At 50.7% G+C, this 14,363-nt stretch overlaps 1 protein-coding gene across 2 annotated transcripts; it reads right to left on the bottom strand.

The window, feature by feature from the left end:
- Positions 1-12: 12 nt before the first annotated feature.
- Tnfrsf1a (TNF receptor superfamily member 1A) lies at positions 13-13,482 on the bottom strand. 2 transcript variants are annotated; one of them, XM_020158239.2, is made up of 10 exons: positions 13,155-13,482; positions 5,518-5,671; positions 5,192-5,320; positions 4,798-4,947; positions 4,498-4,576; positions 1,965-2,038; positions 1,735-1,848; positions 1,467-1,495; positions 987-1,275; positions 13-872 (listed from the first exon to the last, which is right to left on the bottom strand). In XM_020158239.2, the coding sequence occupies exons 1-10, from the start codon at positions 13,191-13,193 to the stop codon at positions 589-591; spliced, it is 1,341 nt and encodes a 446-aa protein (XP_020013828.1). In that variant the 5' UTR covers positions 13,194-13,482; the 3' UTR covers positions 13-588. The 2 variants fall into 2 exon arrangements, with proteins under 2 accessions (XP_020013828.1, XP_073932332.1); XM_074076231.1 differs by lacking the exon at positions 13,155-13,482 and adding an exon at positions 7,919-8,058.
- Positions 13,483-14,363: the final 881 nt, after the last annotated feature.

Here is a 14,363-nt window from a genome sequence, read left to right as displayed (position 1 = left end):
CAGACCAGTTCCTCCAGGACCAGAGGTTTAATTTCAAGTTTTAGTGTATTTACAAAAGTCCACGGCTCCAACTGGAGGCCCCATTGTTCTGTGCTTGCTACTGCCTTGTGACAATTCAGCTTACTCCGTGCCTGTCCAGGCAAAGCGGTGACAAGTTTCCATTAGTGTACTATGATTGATACAAAAATTGCTTATCTACTGTGAAAAAGACCAGGAACCAACCAAGGGCCCCTGAGCAGACTTGCTGGGTGCTCTGCACCCAAAATGGGCAAGCGACCTTGAGCCCCTTTTTCTCTGCGACCACCTGTTCCATTCACCTTTGGCTCCATCAATCAGCCACCAACAGACAATTGCCACACCTCACAACGCACACAGGGCTGGCCCTCAGGTGGTGCTCAAGCCACTGAGAAAAGTTATGTACACCAAAGGGGTAGCACCAAGTGGCTGCCAGCTCGCGCCTGTCCCTCCAAGACCCTCCAGAAAAGGAGGGGTCTGCAGGACATCTTGCAGGACTGTCCTTCAGAACTGCCTGGGCAGGAAGCAGCTGTCACCAGGGCAGGCCCCTCCCCAGAGCGGGGGGACATGGCCTCATCTGAGGTGGCCTTGGGCACGCAGCGTCTCGCGGATGTTCTCCAAGCAACCGAGCAGGTCCATGTCCACGAGCACGCGGTCCAGCAGGTCCAGCGTGGCCTCGCGGTGTGGCGTTTGTCGCCGCCAGGCCTCCAGCATGCTGTAGTGCGCCTCGCGCAGGCAGCGCCCGTTCTGCAGCTCCAGCCGCTCGATCTCGTGCTCCTTCAGCCCCAGGCGCCTCATGAACTCCTTCCAGCGCGTAGGGGGCACGCCGTCCACCACCGCATACAGCATGGCGGGGTCTGCAGCGGGGACAAAGGCTGTGAGCCCCCAGCGGCAGGCAGGCCTCCCAGCACACTCTCCACCCAGCCCTGTGCCCTCCAGGTGTTCTGCCCCTGCCAGGAGCTCAAACTCACCATCGGGACGCTGCATCTGGACGCTGTCCTCCCACTTCTGAACAGGGTTAGGGATAGGCGTGGAGGTGAGGACTGGAGGAAGGATGGGGTCAGCCCTCTGGTAAGGTGAGGCCACCTCTCTGAGGGCTGATGGCACGGCCCAGGGCCAGTCAGTGGGGGTGAAAGTGGGGCTGTAGGTAAGGGGGGAACTGGGGATGGAAGGGAAGCTGGGGCTGGAACCGAAGTCCAGGGGGGTACTGAAACTTGGAGCTGAGGCTGGGGGCTTAGTATTAATTCCTTCGAGCTCCCCCTGAAAGAGAAAAGGAACAGCATTATTGGGGGGAGCAGGAAGAGCCCCAGTTCTCTTTATTCTGGAGGGGGTGGAGGTAGGGTTAGATAGAATTAAGGGAGTCCCCCATCCCATTCCAGGTGATTGGGTATTACAAGATGATAAAGAACAGTCAGGGAAGTTTGGGGGCGGGGTACCTGGTTTCTTCTCACCTCTTTTACAGGTACTGACGTCCCACAAACTGAGGGGGGAAAAAGAAAGTGTTATAAATTTCACTTCCCTTTTAGCCCTGACACCCTGGCCCTGGAGACTTGTGGTGACATGCTTCAGGGACTATGTGCCCTAGGGACAAGATAACTACTGATGCAACATGATCTCCCACCAGCCACCCAGAGTCCTAAGCCTCGAATTAAATGGGACACTCCTCATCCCCTCCCCGAATCCCACCAAGACCTTTTCCCTCCGAAAGTTCCCACTCACTGATGGAGTAGAGCTTGGGCTTCCACCTCGGGTAGCGGCACATTAAACCAACGAAGAGGAAGGATAAAAGGCAAACACCAAAGACGATCACCAAGGGCAACAGCACTGTGGTGCCTGCCAACAAAGCAGTTGATGCTCAGAGGGGAAGGCAGAGGGAGACAGCAGGGATGGATGGGAAGCAGGAGTTAGGGAGTGGCAGGTGAGTATGGCTCAGGGCCTGTTTTCCTCACCTGAGTTCTGAGACTTAACATGTTCAGGTGGGAGTATTAGGCACAACTTCTGGCACTCCTGGTTTTCCTTGCAGCTGAAAGAGACCGCATTAGTGAACACAGGCTCTACTTGTAGGGACAATTAAATTCCATGTACTGGAATTTAACCTATCTCAAGAATTGATGCAGAAGAATGAAACATAGTTAATCACACAACCATTTAATTTTAGAATCAGAGGCTCAAGGGATAGAGTGCTTGCCTTGCAAGTGTGAAACCCTGAGTTCAACTCCCAGGAGCTCCAAAATAAAATAATAATAATAAAAGAATTAGAAGGGATCCGGAAGGAACTGTTGAAAAACCGTTAAAAGCAGTCAAGGTCATAGGACTGGGGAGGGGTTGTAGCTCAGTGGTTGAGCGCTTGCCTAGCATGCAGGAGGTCACAGGATCCATTTCCAGCCACAGGACTGAAGAAAAAGGCAGTCAAGATCAAGGTGAAACACAAGCCATTTTACCTCTAAGCCTCAGTATCTCTACAGTAGGTACCACAGGGCCCAACCCACCCTTCAGGATTGAGGATTAGGATAATTACGGTGGTCATATTAAGTACTTGATATATGGTAGCTGTTAGTGAACTGTTATTTATCATTGTTTTGCTGATTGGATTGTGGTTTGAATCTGGAATGTTCATCCCCCAAGGGCTTTGTATGAAAGACTTTGTCCCCAGCCTCTGATGCTATTGGGAGGTGGTGGAATCTTTAGGAAGTGGGGCTTTAGTGAAAGGACATTAGGTTATTAGGGGTGTGGCCTTGAAAAGGATAATGGAATTTTGGCCTTTCTCTCTCTCTCTCTCTCTCTCTCTCTCTCTCTCTCCTCTGCTGCCATGAGGTAAACAGCATGCTCCCACCATGATATACGGGCTCACCACAAGCCCTAAAACAAAGGAACCAACCAACCATTAACTGAAACCTCTGAAACTATGAGCCAAAATAAAACTTTCTTCTTTACAAGTTGACTGTGTCAGGTATTTGTCATTGTGACAGAAAACTAACACAAGAGGTTAAAGGGCTTGTTCTCAAATGACACTGCTAGCTATGGCATGTGACTTGAGGAAGGGTAGGTCAAATATACACATGAGAGATACTGAAATGCTTATTACTGAGAAGAGCGAGCGAGCCCTCTACAGAACCCGTTCATCTTCCCCTGTTGGGAGCTGCCACTGGGCAGTGTGGGGTGATAAGAACTGTGTTGGAGGGCTCAGGAACCTGAGTTCTCAGCAGAAATCTGAAAGGAGAGAAAGGTATTTTGCCCATATCACAAGCTCTTAGTGACATGGATGGGTGTAAAAGTGCTTTTAAGAGGAGATGAAGCTTAGTGGGGAAAATGGAAAACAACTACTTTTTAGTTTTGTTTTTCTTTTTTGCTTTGTTGCTTCTTTTTGGGTCTTTTTGTTTGTTTGTTGTTTTATTTGTTTATTTGTTTGTTTCTTTGTAGTCCTTCCCAGGACTCAACTCAGAGTCTTGTACATGCTAGGCAAGCACTCTACCACTGAGCCATACCCCCATCCCCACCATCCTTACTTTAAAGGTAAGAAAAGTAAGGTTCAGAGATGTTAATAACTTTCCCAAGGTTGCACAGCCAGTTAATGGCTAGGCTGGGATTTAAACCCAGATCAGTTCAACTCTGAAAGCCTCAGTTTCTTCTTTGCAAACAAATGTGCAAGAACAGCCTCTGTGGAGCCAGAAAGAATGAGGAGGCCTGGTGAAGGACACTGGGAAGAAGATGCTATACTGAATCAAACCTAAGATGCTATAAATACCAAGAGGCAATACTGGGCCTAGTGGTACACACCTATAATCCCAGCACTTGGGAGGCTGAGACAGGAGGATTAAGAATTTAAGGCCAGACACCACATGGGCACTCTCTCTCTCTCTCTCTCACACACACACACACACACACACACATACACATACACATATGCACAAAGTTGCTGATTGAACTGTACTATGCAATCAGAATTCTGATTTCAGAAATGTGATAGTATATATCCTGAAATCAATGTTTAACAGAAGACCCTGTGGCCCAAGTTGAGAGCCTAAGGTGAAAGGAAGTCATAAAGGATGAGCTTCTATTCTCAGACTTCTTAATATTTGAGGGACACACTGGGAAAAAGAAGAAGGACCATCTGCTGTCTTTGGTTTTATTGTTTTGTTTACAGTACTCGGGTTTGAACCCAAGGCCTTGAGTGCACTAGGCAAGCACTCTACCACTTGAGCCATGGATCCAGCCCTTTTGTTTGTATTTTGTTCTTAAGCCAGTGTCTCACTAACTTTGCCCAGACTGGCCTCAAATCTGCAATCCTCCAGCTCCACCTCCCAAGTAGCTGGGATTACAAGCATGCATCACCACACCTAGATGGGGTCTGGTGTCTTGATGAAGTGATTCCCACTCGGCCAGCCAGTAAGAGCCTGAGTAGTCTGCCTGTCCCCCTCCCCGTCTCGGCCACAGCCACCCCTCCCACCCCTATCCAGAAGCAAGCAGCAGGCAGATACTCACTTACTACAGGAGACACATTCGTTTGCTTTTAGAAAGAACCCTGCATGGCAGGTGCACACAGTGTTCTGTCGCTCCTGACCTGTGAGGAGAGGATGGCACAGCTAAAGCAGACATGCCCGTACCAGGGAGGAGGGAGGAGGGGCAGATAGGGTGGGGGTGGCTAGAAAAGAACTGGTCCTCAGACCTACAGGAGGTACTATTTCTTGCAGAAGGGATGCAGAAAGGTGGAGACCTTCCTCCTGAGAGAAGGGCTGACTCTGGGGTGGGGAGAGAGCTTGGGCTGGGGCAAGCTGTGCTCACAGGGGATAGTTACGGTGCCATTGAGACAGAGGCTGCAATCCGTGCACTTGAAATGTTTTCCGCTCAAGTAGTCCCGGAACTGGTTCTTCCTGCAGCCACACACTGTGTCCTGGTCCACGGTACAAGGAGAAATCTCCACCTGGGACATTTCTGGTGAGAGGAGGAGAAGAGACATGAGTCCTGCATCCCTCTTCCACATCCACCTTGACACCTCGCACCATGCGTGTCTGTCTCAGTAACACACGCTCACCCCCATGCACACAGGCCCACACCCATCAACACCAGTTTGCACATTCCCAGACAGGCTCGCATGTGTGCGTCACTTCAGCCAACCCGAGTCTCCACACCATGCACTCTCATGGTGCCCTTGACCTCTCCCGAGGTGGAGGCTCACCTTTTCGACACATGGAGCAGCTGAGGCACCGTGGGAGGTGGTTCTCGGAAGCGGTAAAAGTGCCTCTTTCACACTCCCGGCAGTCTGTGTCCATCCCAGGCCCTGGACAGTCATTGTGCAAGTAGGTTCCTGCGAACAGGATCCGAGTTAGGTTACAGCTGTGAGTTGAAGGAAGGAGCCCCATGTTCAGGAAACAAACCATCCAGGGCCATTTCCCTACCGTCTCTCAGCAAAGTTTGAGGAGACAGGGATAGGAACCCAGGTTCTAGAACATCCAGAATAAGCAAAGGAGGACACAAGGCCCCGTAACTGAGACATTCTCCTACCTTTATGGCACTTGGTACAGCAGATGGAATTATTCTGAGGGTGGCTGTATTTTCCCTGGGGACATAGACTATCCCTCTTCTCTCGGTCCCCGAGGGGAGGGACCAATCCAATGACCCCTGACAAGTGTATCCCCACCAGCAGAGCCAGGAGCACCTTTGGAGGAATCAGAGAGAAAAGGGATGACATCAGGAGAGGCAGGAACAAGGGCCTTAGAGGGAACAAATCTGAAATCTCTCCAGCTCAGATCTCTCCTTAGGAAACATTCTTCCTTGGACAGTCGGCTAAGTACAATCTAATGCATCCTCACTTTCTAGTTGTCCTGTCTGCTAACTTTTGTTCCTTCAACTCAGGGGTAGTAGGTCCCAGGCGACAGCTGTCTTTTATCCCTATCAAAGTTCCCTCATGGCACACAACAGCACTGGGCACAGGAATGACAATCAAGGAATGTTGTCGGAGTTTGCAGCCATGAGGATGGAATCCAGGACCTCGATCATGTGGAGTACACTCTACCACTCAGTTATACCCCCAGCAGCTCAAGGAATGTTTGTGCATTGGGAAAGGGGAGGTTACTTCAATTCTGGCCCTTTCTTCCAACAAAAAGTTCTGAAGATTAGGTCATAATTTCTGCATCTGGATGCAAGGTTCATTCACATACGTCAACAATCAGATTTCTGAACTTTTCTGGGCTATGTTATACCACTAAAAAAGTATTCTGAAAAAGTCAGATGGAAGGACTGGAGGTGTGGCTTGAGCAAAACACCTGTCTACCAAGTGTGAAGCTCTGAGTTCAAATCCCAGTACCGCCAAAAAAAAAATTTCAGATGGAGGTGGAAGCAAGTTATATTCTTGTGAAATGATTCCTAGGAGTGGGCAGAAGCAAGAGGAAGAATTATTTTTCTGCATGTATGTGGTGCTGGGGAATAGAATATGCTTAGCTCTCTACCACTGACATGCCCTCAGCCAAGAATATCTTTATAAATTTATATCAAACCTTATTCAAGACCCTGTTCTCACACTCCACACCCCACTGCCTTCCACCACTAAATTCACACACACACATACACACACACACACACTAGATTGGTAAGGACTACAGGGAGAAGAGTTAAAATTCAGGGGTTGGGGTAGGAGGGTGAGAAAGTTCAGGTGGAGGCATGAGTGGGCCAGAGGTGGATGATCAGGCTCAAATGACAGCCATGTCAGGAGCTGGGGGAGTGGAGGGGCAGAGAGTCCCAAAGTCCTTTGCACAGCCAAGCATTCTGGAAGGCTAAGCCCATAGCAGCAAAATGGCTTTCCTGGTTCTGGTTTCGGTATGGAGAAAGCAAAACAAAGAGCCAGTATTTAGCTCTAAGCCATACTTTGACCTTTGACCTTTGACCTCTCCCAGGTTCTGGTTTTGCCTGGATTCTTTCTTTGGTTCTTTGCTGTAGGCCACTTTATGTAAAGGGAAGATGTTCTCAAAGTAACCCTAGGGAGCCACAGACTAATAAGATCACAGAAGGAGCAGCCCTGGAGAGCATCGCAGTCACCCAGTCTTATAGATTCCTACAAGCCTTACAGCTCCAGTTTCAGAGCAAGTAGGCAAGTGGCACCCTGTCACCCTCTGGGAGCCTCTTCCACTGCTGTTGCTGCTGCAGCTGTGCAGGTCCGGAAGCCCAAGACTCAGCCACAGACCCACAAAAGTAGAAAGCTATACACAGAAGCACAGCAGTCACCCCCACAGGCAGGGGTGAGACTACCCCAACAGACCTCAGAAGGCAGGGGCTTCCAGGGTCCAGGTTATGGGAAGAACTTCCCAATCCTGAAAGTGTGGTTCCTTTTCCCTGAAGAAGAGCTTGGAACACCTAAGGTCAATGGCACTTCAAATCCCATCCTGGGGGCTTGGTGCAAAGCCAACAGATAGAGGCACTGGAGGAGGCACCAGGGACTCCAGTCCAGGGACAGCCTTGGAGGGAGCTTTTCAGGGGCTCTAGACGGTGAGAGATTAGTCTCCCTGAAGGAAGCTGGGGAGAGCGGCTTTCCTGAGCCATGTGTGCCTCCCTCTCTCCAGAACTTTGGGGGTTAAGTCAGATCCGGGAAAGGGAAATCTTTTCCCAGCAGCTCCGCCCCAGTGACTCAGGCCAGAAGGAGGGAGGGGACCTAAAGGAGAGGACAGGGAACTTGCAGCTTCCCCAGCTCTTCAAAGGTCATGAGTCAGCAAAAAGAGAGGCCCAGCCAGCAAGTGGGACCCCATCTGCTCCCCTCCTCCAGTGGGCTGTCTCTCTCCTCCATACCCACTCAACCCCTTTCCCTCTCCTTCCACTTAAAAGAGCCAGGCAGTGGACCCCTGCTCCACTTGGCCCACAGATTTCGGGAAATGCCTCCCTCTCCCATTCCATCCCAAAGGGAAGTCTCTCTGACCTCTGGCTTCCTCCCATCAGGTCAGAAGCCCCTCCTGGAGAGACTCTCGGCTCCTTCCCGCCAGCTCTGCCCGGGCATCCTTCCTTTAGACTAGGCCCCGCCCTGGTTCCTCCTCCAGTTTGAGCAAGTTCCCCACTGATAAACTGGCTCCCTGGGCGCTTTACCAGCCCCCTGACACCTTCCCTGTTCCAGCAGAAAGCAAACCAAGGCTGCCCTCCCCTGCTGAGTTCACCACATTCCCACAGCCTGCCCAGTTCTGGCCAGTGGTGCTGGGTTTGGGGGCCTCGCAGGGATCCCCAGACAATCCTTAGGAAACAGGGCCAATTCTGAGGCTCTACAGAACCTCCCCAACCAAGCCTTTTGGCTGCACAGGAGAATCTATAGCGCCCTGAACACCCATTTCCAGGAAGGAAGGACAGCCATAGCAAGTCACGCCAACTTTCTCTGACCCCGGGGTGCCAGAGCCTTCAGGCTCCCCACCAGGGGGCACCAATTGTTGGAACCAGCTGGCCCCACTGAGCCCCGTCCTTAGGAGTTGCATTTTGAAGCAAACAGCAGAATCAAGGGTGAGCTCTGAGGTTCAGACTCCAGCCCCAGTGCCTGGGCCTGGAAGCTGAGAGGCGCAGGAAGCTAGAGGTGCCTGTGGAGAGACAGTTGAGGGGGTGGCCCATCACCTCTCCAACTCCCCCTCAACTTCCGCCTGGGGAGGCTTTAAGGTGTGACTTCCTGTGCTGGGGCTGCAGAGTGGAGCAGAGTAGCTGAGATGGACCCTGTGGTCTAACCCTGCACCGACCACCTCTCAAGGATCCACTCGCTGTGCCCTTTTCCCGCATCAGCCCATTGGTTACATTAAAATGTGTTTGTTCCACTTAATGTCAAGAGGTTGGGGGAGCTCATGACAGCATCTCCTCCTAGGGCCCTGTTGAAATCCCACCTCCCGCCCATAAAGCCCTCCACGGATGACTCATGTTTCCCCACCTAAGCTCATTGGACACTCAGTGCCCCCTGTGACTTTGAATACATGAGTTGACCATATCTGTGCTGGGCTCTTTTCATAATATGGTTATTTCAGATGAGTAGATATGATCTCCCCATACAGACCACAAGCCCTACTCAATGAGAGATTAGAACACATCTTGGTCAGACTGCGGCTCATTCAGAACCAGGGACCCAGAATCAGGTCTGCAGAGCTAAGAGGACAGATAAATATAGGTTGATTGATTGATTGTCTTCCATTCCAATTGAAGCTGGTGATGCATTCAAGAGGGAGGTGGAGAGAGAGAGCACCCTGCTCCCATAGGAATACATTTATCTCCAGGGGAGTTTTCAAACTGTGCACCCACCTCCACACAAACTAGCACACATGCACACGTCCCTATGGAAGATTCTGCCACAAGCTTCTCTCTTTCTGAGACCCGCTGAATGCAGCACATCCCAAAGACACAACAGCAGAAGAGAGATCAAGAACCTCTCTGCTCCAGCCTGTGAGAACCACACTTTCTGTTGGCTAAACCCCAACCTGACCCTTAACAAGCCCCAATCTGAATTCATCAGCCTCCTCACCTAAACAAATGTCACACCACCAACTTCTTGGTACCAATACCACAGATCACTTGCTGCCATCCTGTCAGTCAGTTCATCTTGCCAGTCCTTCCTCTGGCAAGATGAGGAAGGACTGGCAAGTCCTTCCTTGCCAGTTCCTCTGGGCTCTGTCTGTCCTCTGCATGTCCCTTGTTATTGATTATTGCAACTGTCTTCATCTTTCTTACTCCAATCCAGGGTATCGCTGTTGCCAGAATGGTCCCTACCTCAGTCTTCTAAGAAAATGAGACTATAGCCACCTACATACTTTCTTATCTGCATTCAGGTTTCAACTTGTACCACAAGAGTATAAATCTTCCTTTCCACCTCCAGGGCCTGGCTTCAAACATCATTTCCATGGACCACTCCTTCCCTGGTATCTCATTACTATTCTAAACACAGTCTAGGGCTGGAGGTGTGGCTTAAAAGGTGGAGTCTTACTTAGCAAGGACAAAGTCCTGAGTTCAAAACCCCAGTATTGTAAAAAAAAAAAAAAAAAATGAACACAGTCCAGACATACAGTGGGCCTTGAGAGAACAGTTCAAATGAATGAATGAATGAATTCCTCCACCTGGATCCATATTCAGGTTTCTTTTATTACCACACCTCACTCCAGTGTTCCCACTTTCACTTCTTTCTTTTGTTCTTTTTTTTTTTTTTCCTTTGGTGGTACTGGGGTTTGAACTCAGGGCCTCGTGCTTACCAGGCAGGCACTCTACCACTTGAACCACTTCCCCGGCCCTGACAAATAGTTTGTGAGACCTTTTATCAAAAATACCCAACACAAAAAAGCGATCCTCCCAATCTCTGCCTCCTGAGTAGCTAGGATTGCAGGTGTGAGCCACCAGGCCTGGCCACTCTCATTCCTCTCAACACAAAATCCCACCTCTCCATCCTTCTGCTCTCCCCCAACCCAGTCTCCCAACTCCTCTGCCTCCCTCCTTTCTGGCTACCCTGCCAGGCAGTGACTTCAGATGTCAGCTCCAAATCCACTTTTCTGTGAGGCGTTCCCTCCCTCATCCCATCCAACCAATTCTTTGTTCCTTGATTTCTTCGGCAAGTAGTTAAGGGGTACAGGCTCTATGCCCGGTCCATGTGGATATTGGGGATGCTGAGATGGATGAATGGTAACTGGCTCAAGCTACTGTCAGGTGCTCCCAGTGGGCCAAAGAAGATCCATTGTAAGCCCTAGCATCTATGAAAGGAGTGCTCCAGAACACAGAAGCCAAAAACACCTGGATCTGCCCATAAAACTCTTGGCATTCCTGGAGCTGAGAGACACTCTAAGCTCTAAGAAATGGCAGGACTGCAGCCCATCCCCTCCCCACCATGCTCCGGGACATCACATCACAAGTCACAAGAGATCTTTTCCACTGGAGTGGTTTTTGTTGTTGTTGTTGTTGTTTTGCAGTACTGGGGTTTGAACTCAGGGCCTACACCTTCAGCCACACCACCAGCCGTTTATGTGTGATAGGTTTTTTTCAAGACAGCAAACTATTTGCCCAAGCTGGCTTCGAACCATGTTCCTCCTGATCTCTGCCCCCTGAGTAACAAGGATTAGAGGCGTGAACCACGGGCACCTGGCTCCACTGGAGTGTTCAGAAATCATTTTTCACTGCAAGCAGTCTTGGCTCCCAGACTGTAAGCTCTGAAAACAGCAAAATTCTGTTTGCTTTGCCTACAGTCCTTTATGTGCTTTCTGTTCCTCCCCAAATCACACACACACACACACACCTTGTACACACCATGCTCTGTCTGTTTTGCCCACTGAATGGAAACTGAAAAGACTGTGGACAGCCCTGTGCAGACCTTGCCTGTCTCCTGTTGCCCCCGTCAGGGTCACGACCCTACCTGCACCACGCAGCAGCCCCCATCAGGCACTTTCCTCTATCTGTTCAGGCCACCTTCACTCTCTATTTCTCAAACACAGGTAACCATCAAATAATCACCACTAATATACTAGCGATAACAATATAAAAAGAACGTTTACTGAGTGTTTTCAATTTGCTACACCCTATTCTTCTATTTTACTAGAGAGGCAGCATTTTTTATGTGAAAAAAAAAAATTCATTCCCCTCTGTAATCCCAGCACCTGAAACAGTGGCATACAGTAGGCACGAATAAATTGACTAAATATTTAACACGTGTCCATCTATTTAATCTTATAATAACACTATTGATGTAGTGACTATTATGTCTATTTTAGAGGTAAAGAAACTAAGGCATGGGGCGGGGGTCACATAACCTGTTCAAGTTCATGCAGCTATGGTGAAAGGTCCCCAAGCTCTGAAACCATGTGATCTGTCCCCAAAGAGAACAGAACTAAGGGGACAAGGCAGGGAGATGTAAGGGGAAGAGTCTGGGAGGACAGTCTTGGGAATAGAGGGTGGGACTGGGGAGACAGAAGGAGGGAGAATGGAAAGGGAGTGAGACCAAGTAGCAACAGGGCTGTATGGGGGTCTAGAAATTCAGATCTAAGACAGAGAAGAGAGGAGGGGCTGTGGGGACTTGACAGAAAGAGACTCAGGAGACTGACAAGAGAGGAAGGAATGGCAGAAGAGAAAGGACGTAAGACCGAGAAAAAAAGGGAGATGGGTTCAGCAGCGGGCCCTGGGCCAGGGAAGGGAAGGGTCCCAGTACACACTGGGAACTCAGGTGGGGAAGATGACCCAACTAGCCAGGAAGCTGGGGGCTCAGGGTATCTAAATGAGGATTCTAGCACATGGAGGACAATCAAGGACACATGAAAATGAGGCCAAGGCCAGAGAAAGGGACATTTTCCAGTGACGAAAACAACTTGCTACTAACTTCCCCAATCTGAGCTGTGGAATAAAAACCAAGGGGTTGTTGTTTTAAATCTGTGGGAAGGGGACTGAAGGACAAGCCCAGAGATACTTCCCAGGTGGTGCCAGCTACCTTTAGAGGTCAGTCCAACTGAGGCCACCCATGTAAAAGCTGAGCGGGGGTGGGGGGGGGGGGGGTGGGCAGAAAGGCGAAGGAGACCCCAGAGGGGGAGCCAGGCCTGGTGAGGGCCCTAAGGACCCTCTCATTTGGTTGCCCTTCCCCTGTCCAGTTTCCCACTTCTCTCCCAAACCTCCCCCCTTATACAGCATCCCAAACCTCCCCAACAATCTGCTCCCTTCCTAGACTCAGTTTCCCCATGTCTCAGGCCACCCCAAGTGCTGTCCTGAGTAACAGAGGTGCTCAGCCAGATCCCACAGGTGGCTCCCCTCCCCATAGCCTAACACACTGTCACCTGCTAGCTGCCAGAGGGACAGAACTCTGAATCCTTTGGACTCCCAGAGCCCTGATCTCCCTTCCCCGACTCTCTTCTCCCCACCAGTCTGCCCCACCCTACCACCTGCCCCATTCCCAGACAGCCCAGGCAGCAAACTTCATGACCATGAGGGACAGGCTTCTTTTTACTCTCTCCTTCTCAAACATCTCCCTTCCCCACCCCAGGGAGCCCTTTTCCAAACACAGATAAATGGGGAAACCGGAACAGTCAGTGCCTGAGGTTGGGCCCAGAAAGCCTGAGGGTGGCACCCGGGACAGGCCATGGCAAGGAAGTCTCAGCACCCCCTGGGAAAGGCTCACTCCTGCCAGATGGCAATTTACCCCACCAGCCCACCCTTCCATTTGCCCCCAGTCTCACCAGTGGCAGCAGCAGGCCAGGCACGGTGGGGAGGCCCATGTCCGGCCGGCTGTGGCCTCTCACTCCCCCATTGGGGCTCCGGACAGCAACAGTGGCAGCGGCGTCCTCTGGAGCTGCACGGGTCTGACCAGGAGGTCCCAAGATGGGACTGGTACTGGGACTTGAGCTGAGGGGTTGAAGGTTGAGACACAGGTGTGGAAACACAACCCTGGCCCAGGTACCTCGAACCCTCTGGAGGCCAGATCAGGAGCCCCAGTCTGGAAAACTCGGAGAAAATTACAGCCGAGAGCAGAGAGGAGGTGGGAGGGGCCGAGAGGGTGGTGTCGCAATAGGGGGACCGGAAGAGCCTGGGGAAGAGGCGGAGGAGGTGCTGAGGAGGGGAGGAGAGGGAGGAGGGGGCCAAGGTTCTTTAACACTTTGTAGCCCAGTCAGAGGCCCTGAATCCCAGGTCCCATCCCCTGTGGCCCCAACCCACCAAGTCGACCACTCCCAGCCAAACCCCAAGATGTGAGGGTCCCCCTCCCTTCTCACCCCATCACTGGTCTTTCCCAGATGGAAAAGCAATGGGAAGACCTAGAGTTTAGGAGTCAAAACCTCTGAGTTCCAGTTCAGAATCCTTTACATTTTAGCTAGGTGATCTTTGACACATGACCTAACCTCTCTGGGCCTGTGTTCCCATCTGTAAGATGATGACAGCCTATCTCACAGGGTTGCTGTAAGAATTTATTGAGGCAGGACAGATAATGTCTGTGGCATGGTGATTACTCAGTGTTCCTTGGTGGCCTTTCCTTGGAGACCTCCCCTTTACCCTTCAATTTCTTGGGAATCTGCTGGGTAAGACCTAATCCTAGTTTTCTTTTCTTTATTGTTTTGTTGGGTGGAGGTACATTGTGGCATTTGTATTGTAAAAGTTCTTACAATATATCAAATATATCATACATGAATTCACTTCCTCCACCATTCTACTTTATCTTCCCCTCCCCCACACCCCAATCCTAGTTTTCTGCCCTCTACTTCTCATGTAGTCTCTGCCTGGCAGTTGCCTCCATCTGCTGATCCTGGTTCTGCCATCAGGGGACATCAGGCAGCCCCGGCTCCTGAGCATTGAAAATGCCACCTACATCGGAAAGTGTAGATCAGACAGGTCACTCTGTGAAGATGCTTTGGGAACATGAACATCTCTGTAAGATGTCACCTGTCCATTCCCAG

The sequence above is a fragment of the Castor canadensis genome, chromosome 6, assembly GCF_047511655.1.
Source record: "Castor canadensis chromosome 6, mCasCan1.hap1v2, whole genome shotgun sequence".
In the NCBI taxonomy this organism is placed as follows: Eukaryota; Metazoa; Chordata; class Mammalia; order Rodentia; family Castoridae; genus Castor; species Castor canadensis.
This window is presented reverse-complemented; position numbering and strand designations above follow the sequence as displayed.

Coding starts and splice junctions, on each gene's coding strand:
- Tnfrsf1a (XM_020158239.2), bottom strand. CDS start 13,193: ATGGGCCTCCCCACCGTGCCTGGCCTGCTGCTGCCACTG. Junction 2,039..4,497: donor GAATGTGTCTCCTGTAGTAA/GTGAGTATCTGC, acceptor GGTCTCTTTCAG/CTGCAAGGAAAACCAGGAGT. Junction 1,276..1,466: donor CGTCAGTACCTGTAAAAGAG/GTGAGAAGAAAC, acceptor TTTCTCTTTCAG/GGGGAGCTCGAAGGAATTAA.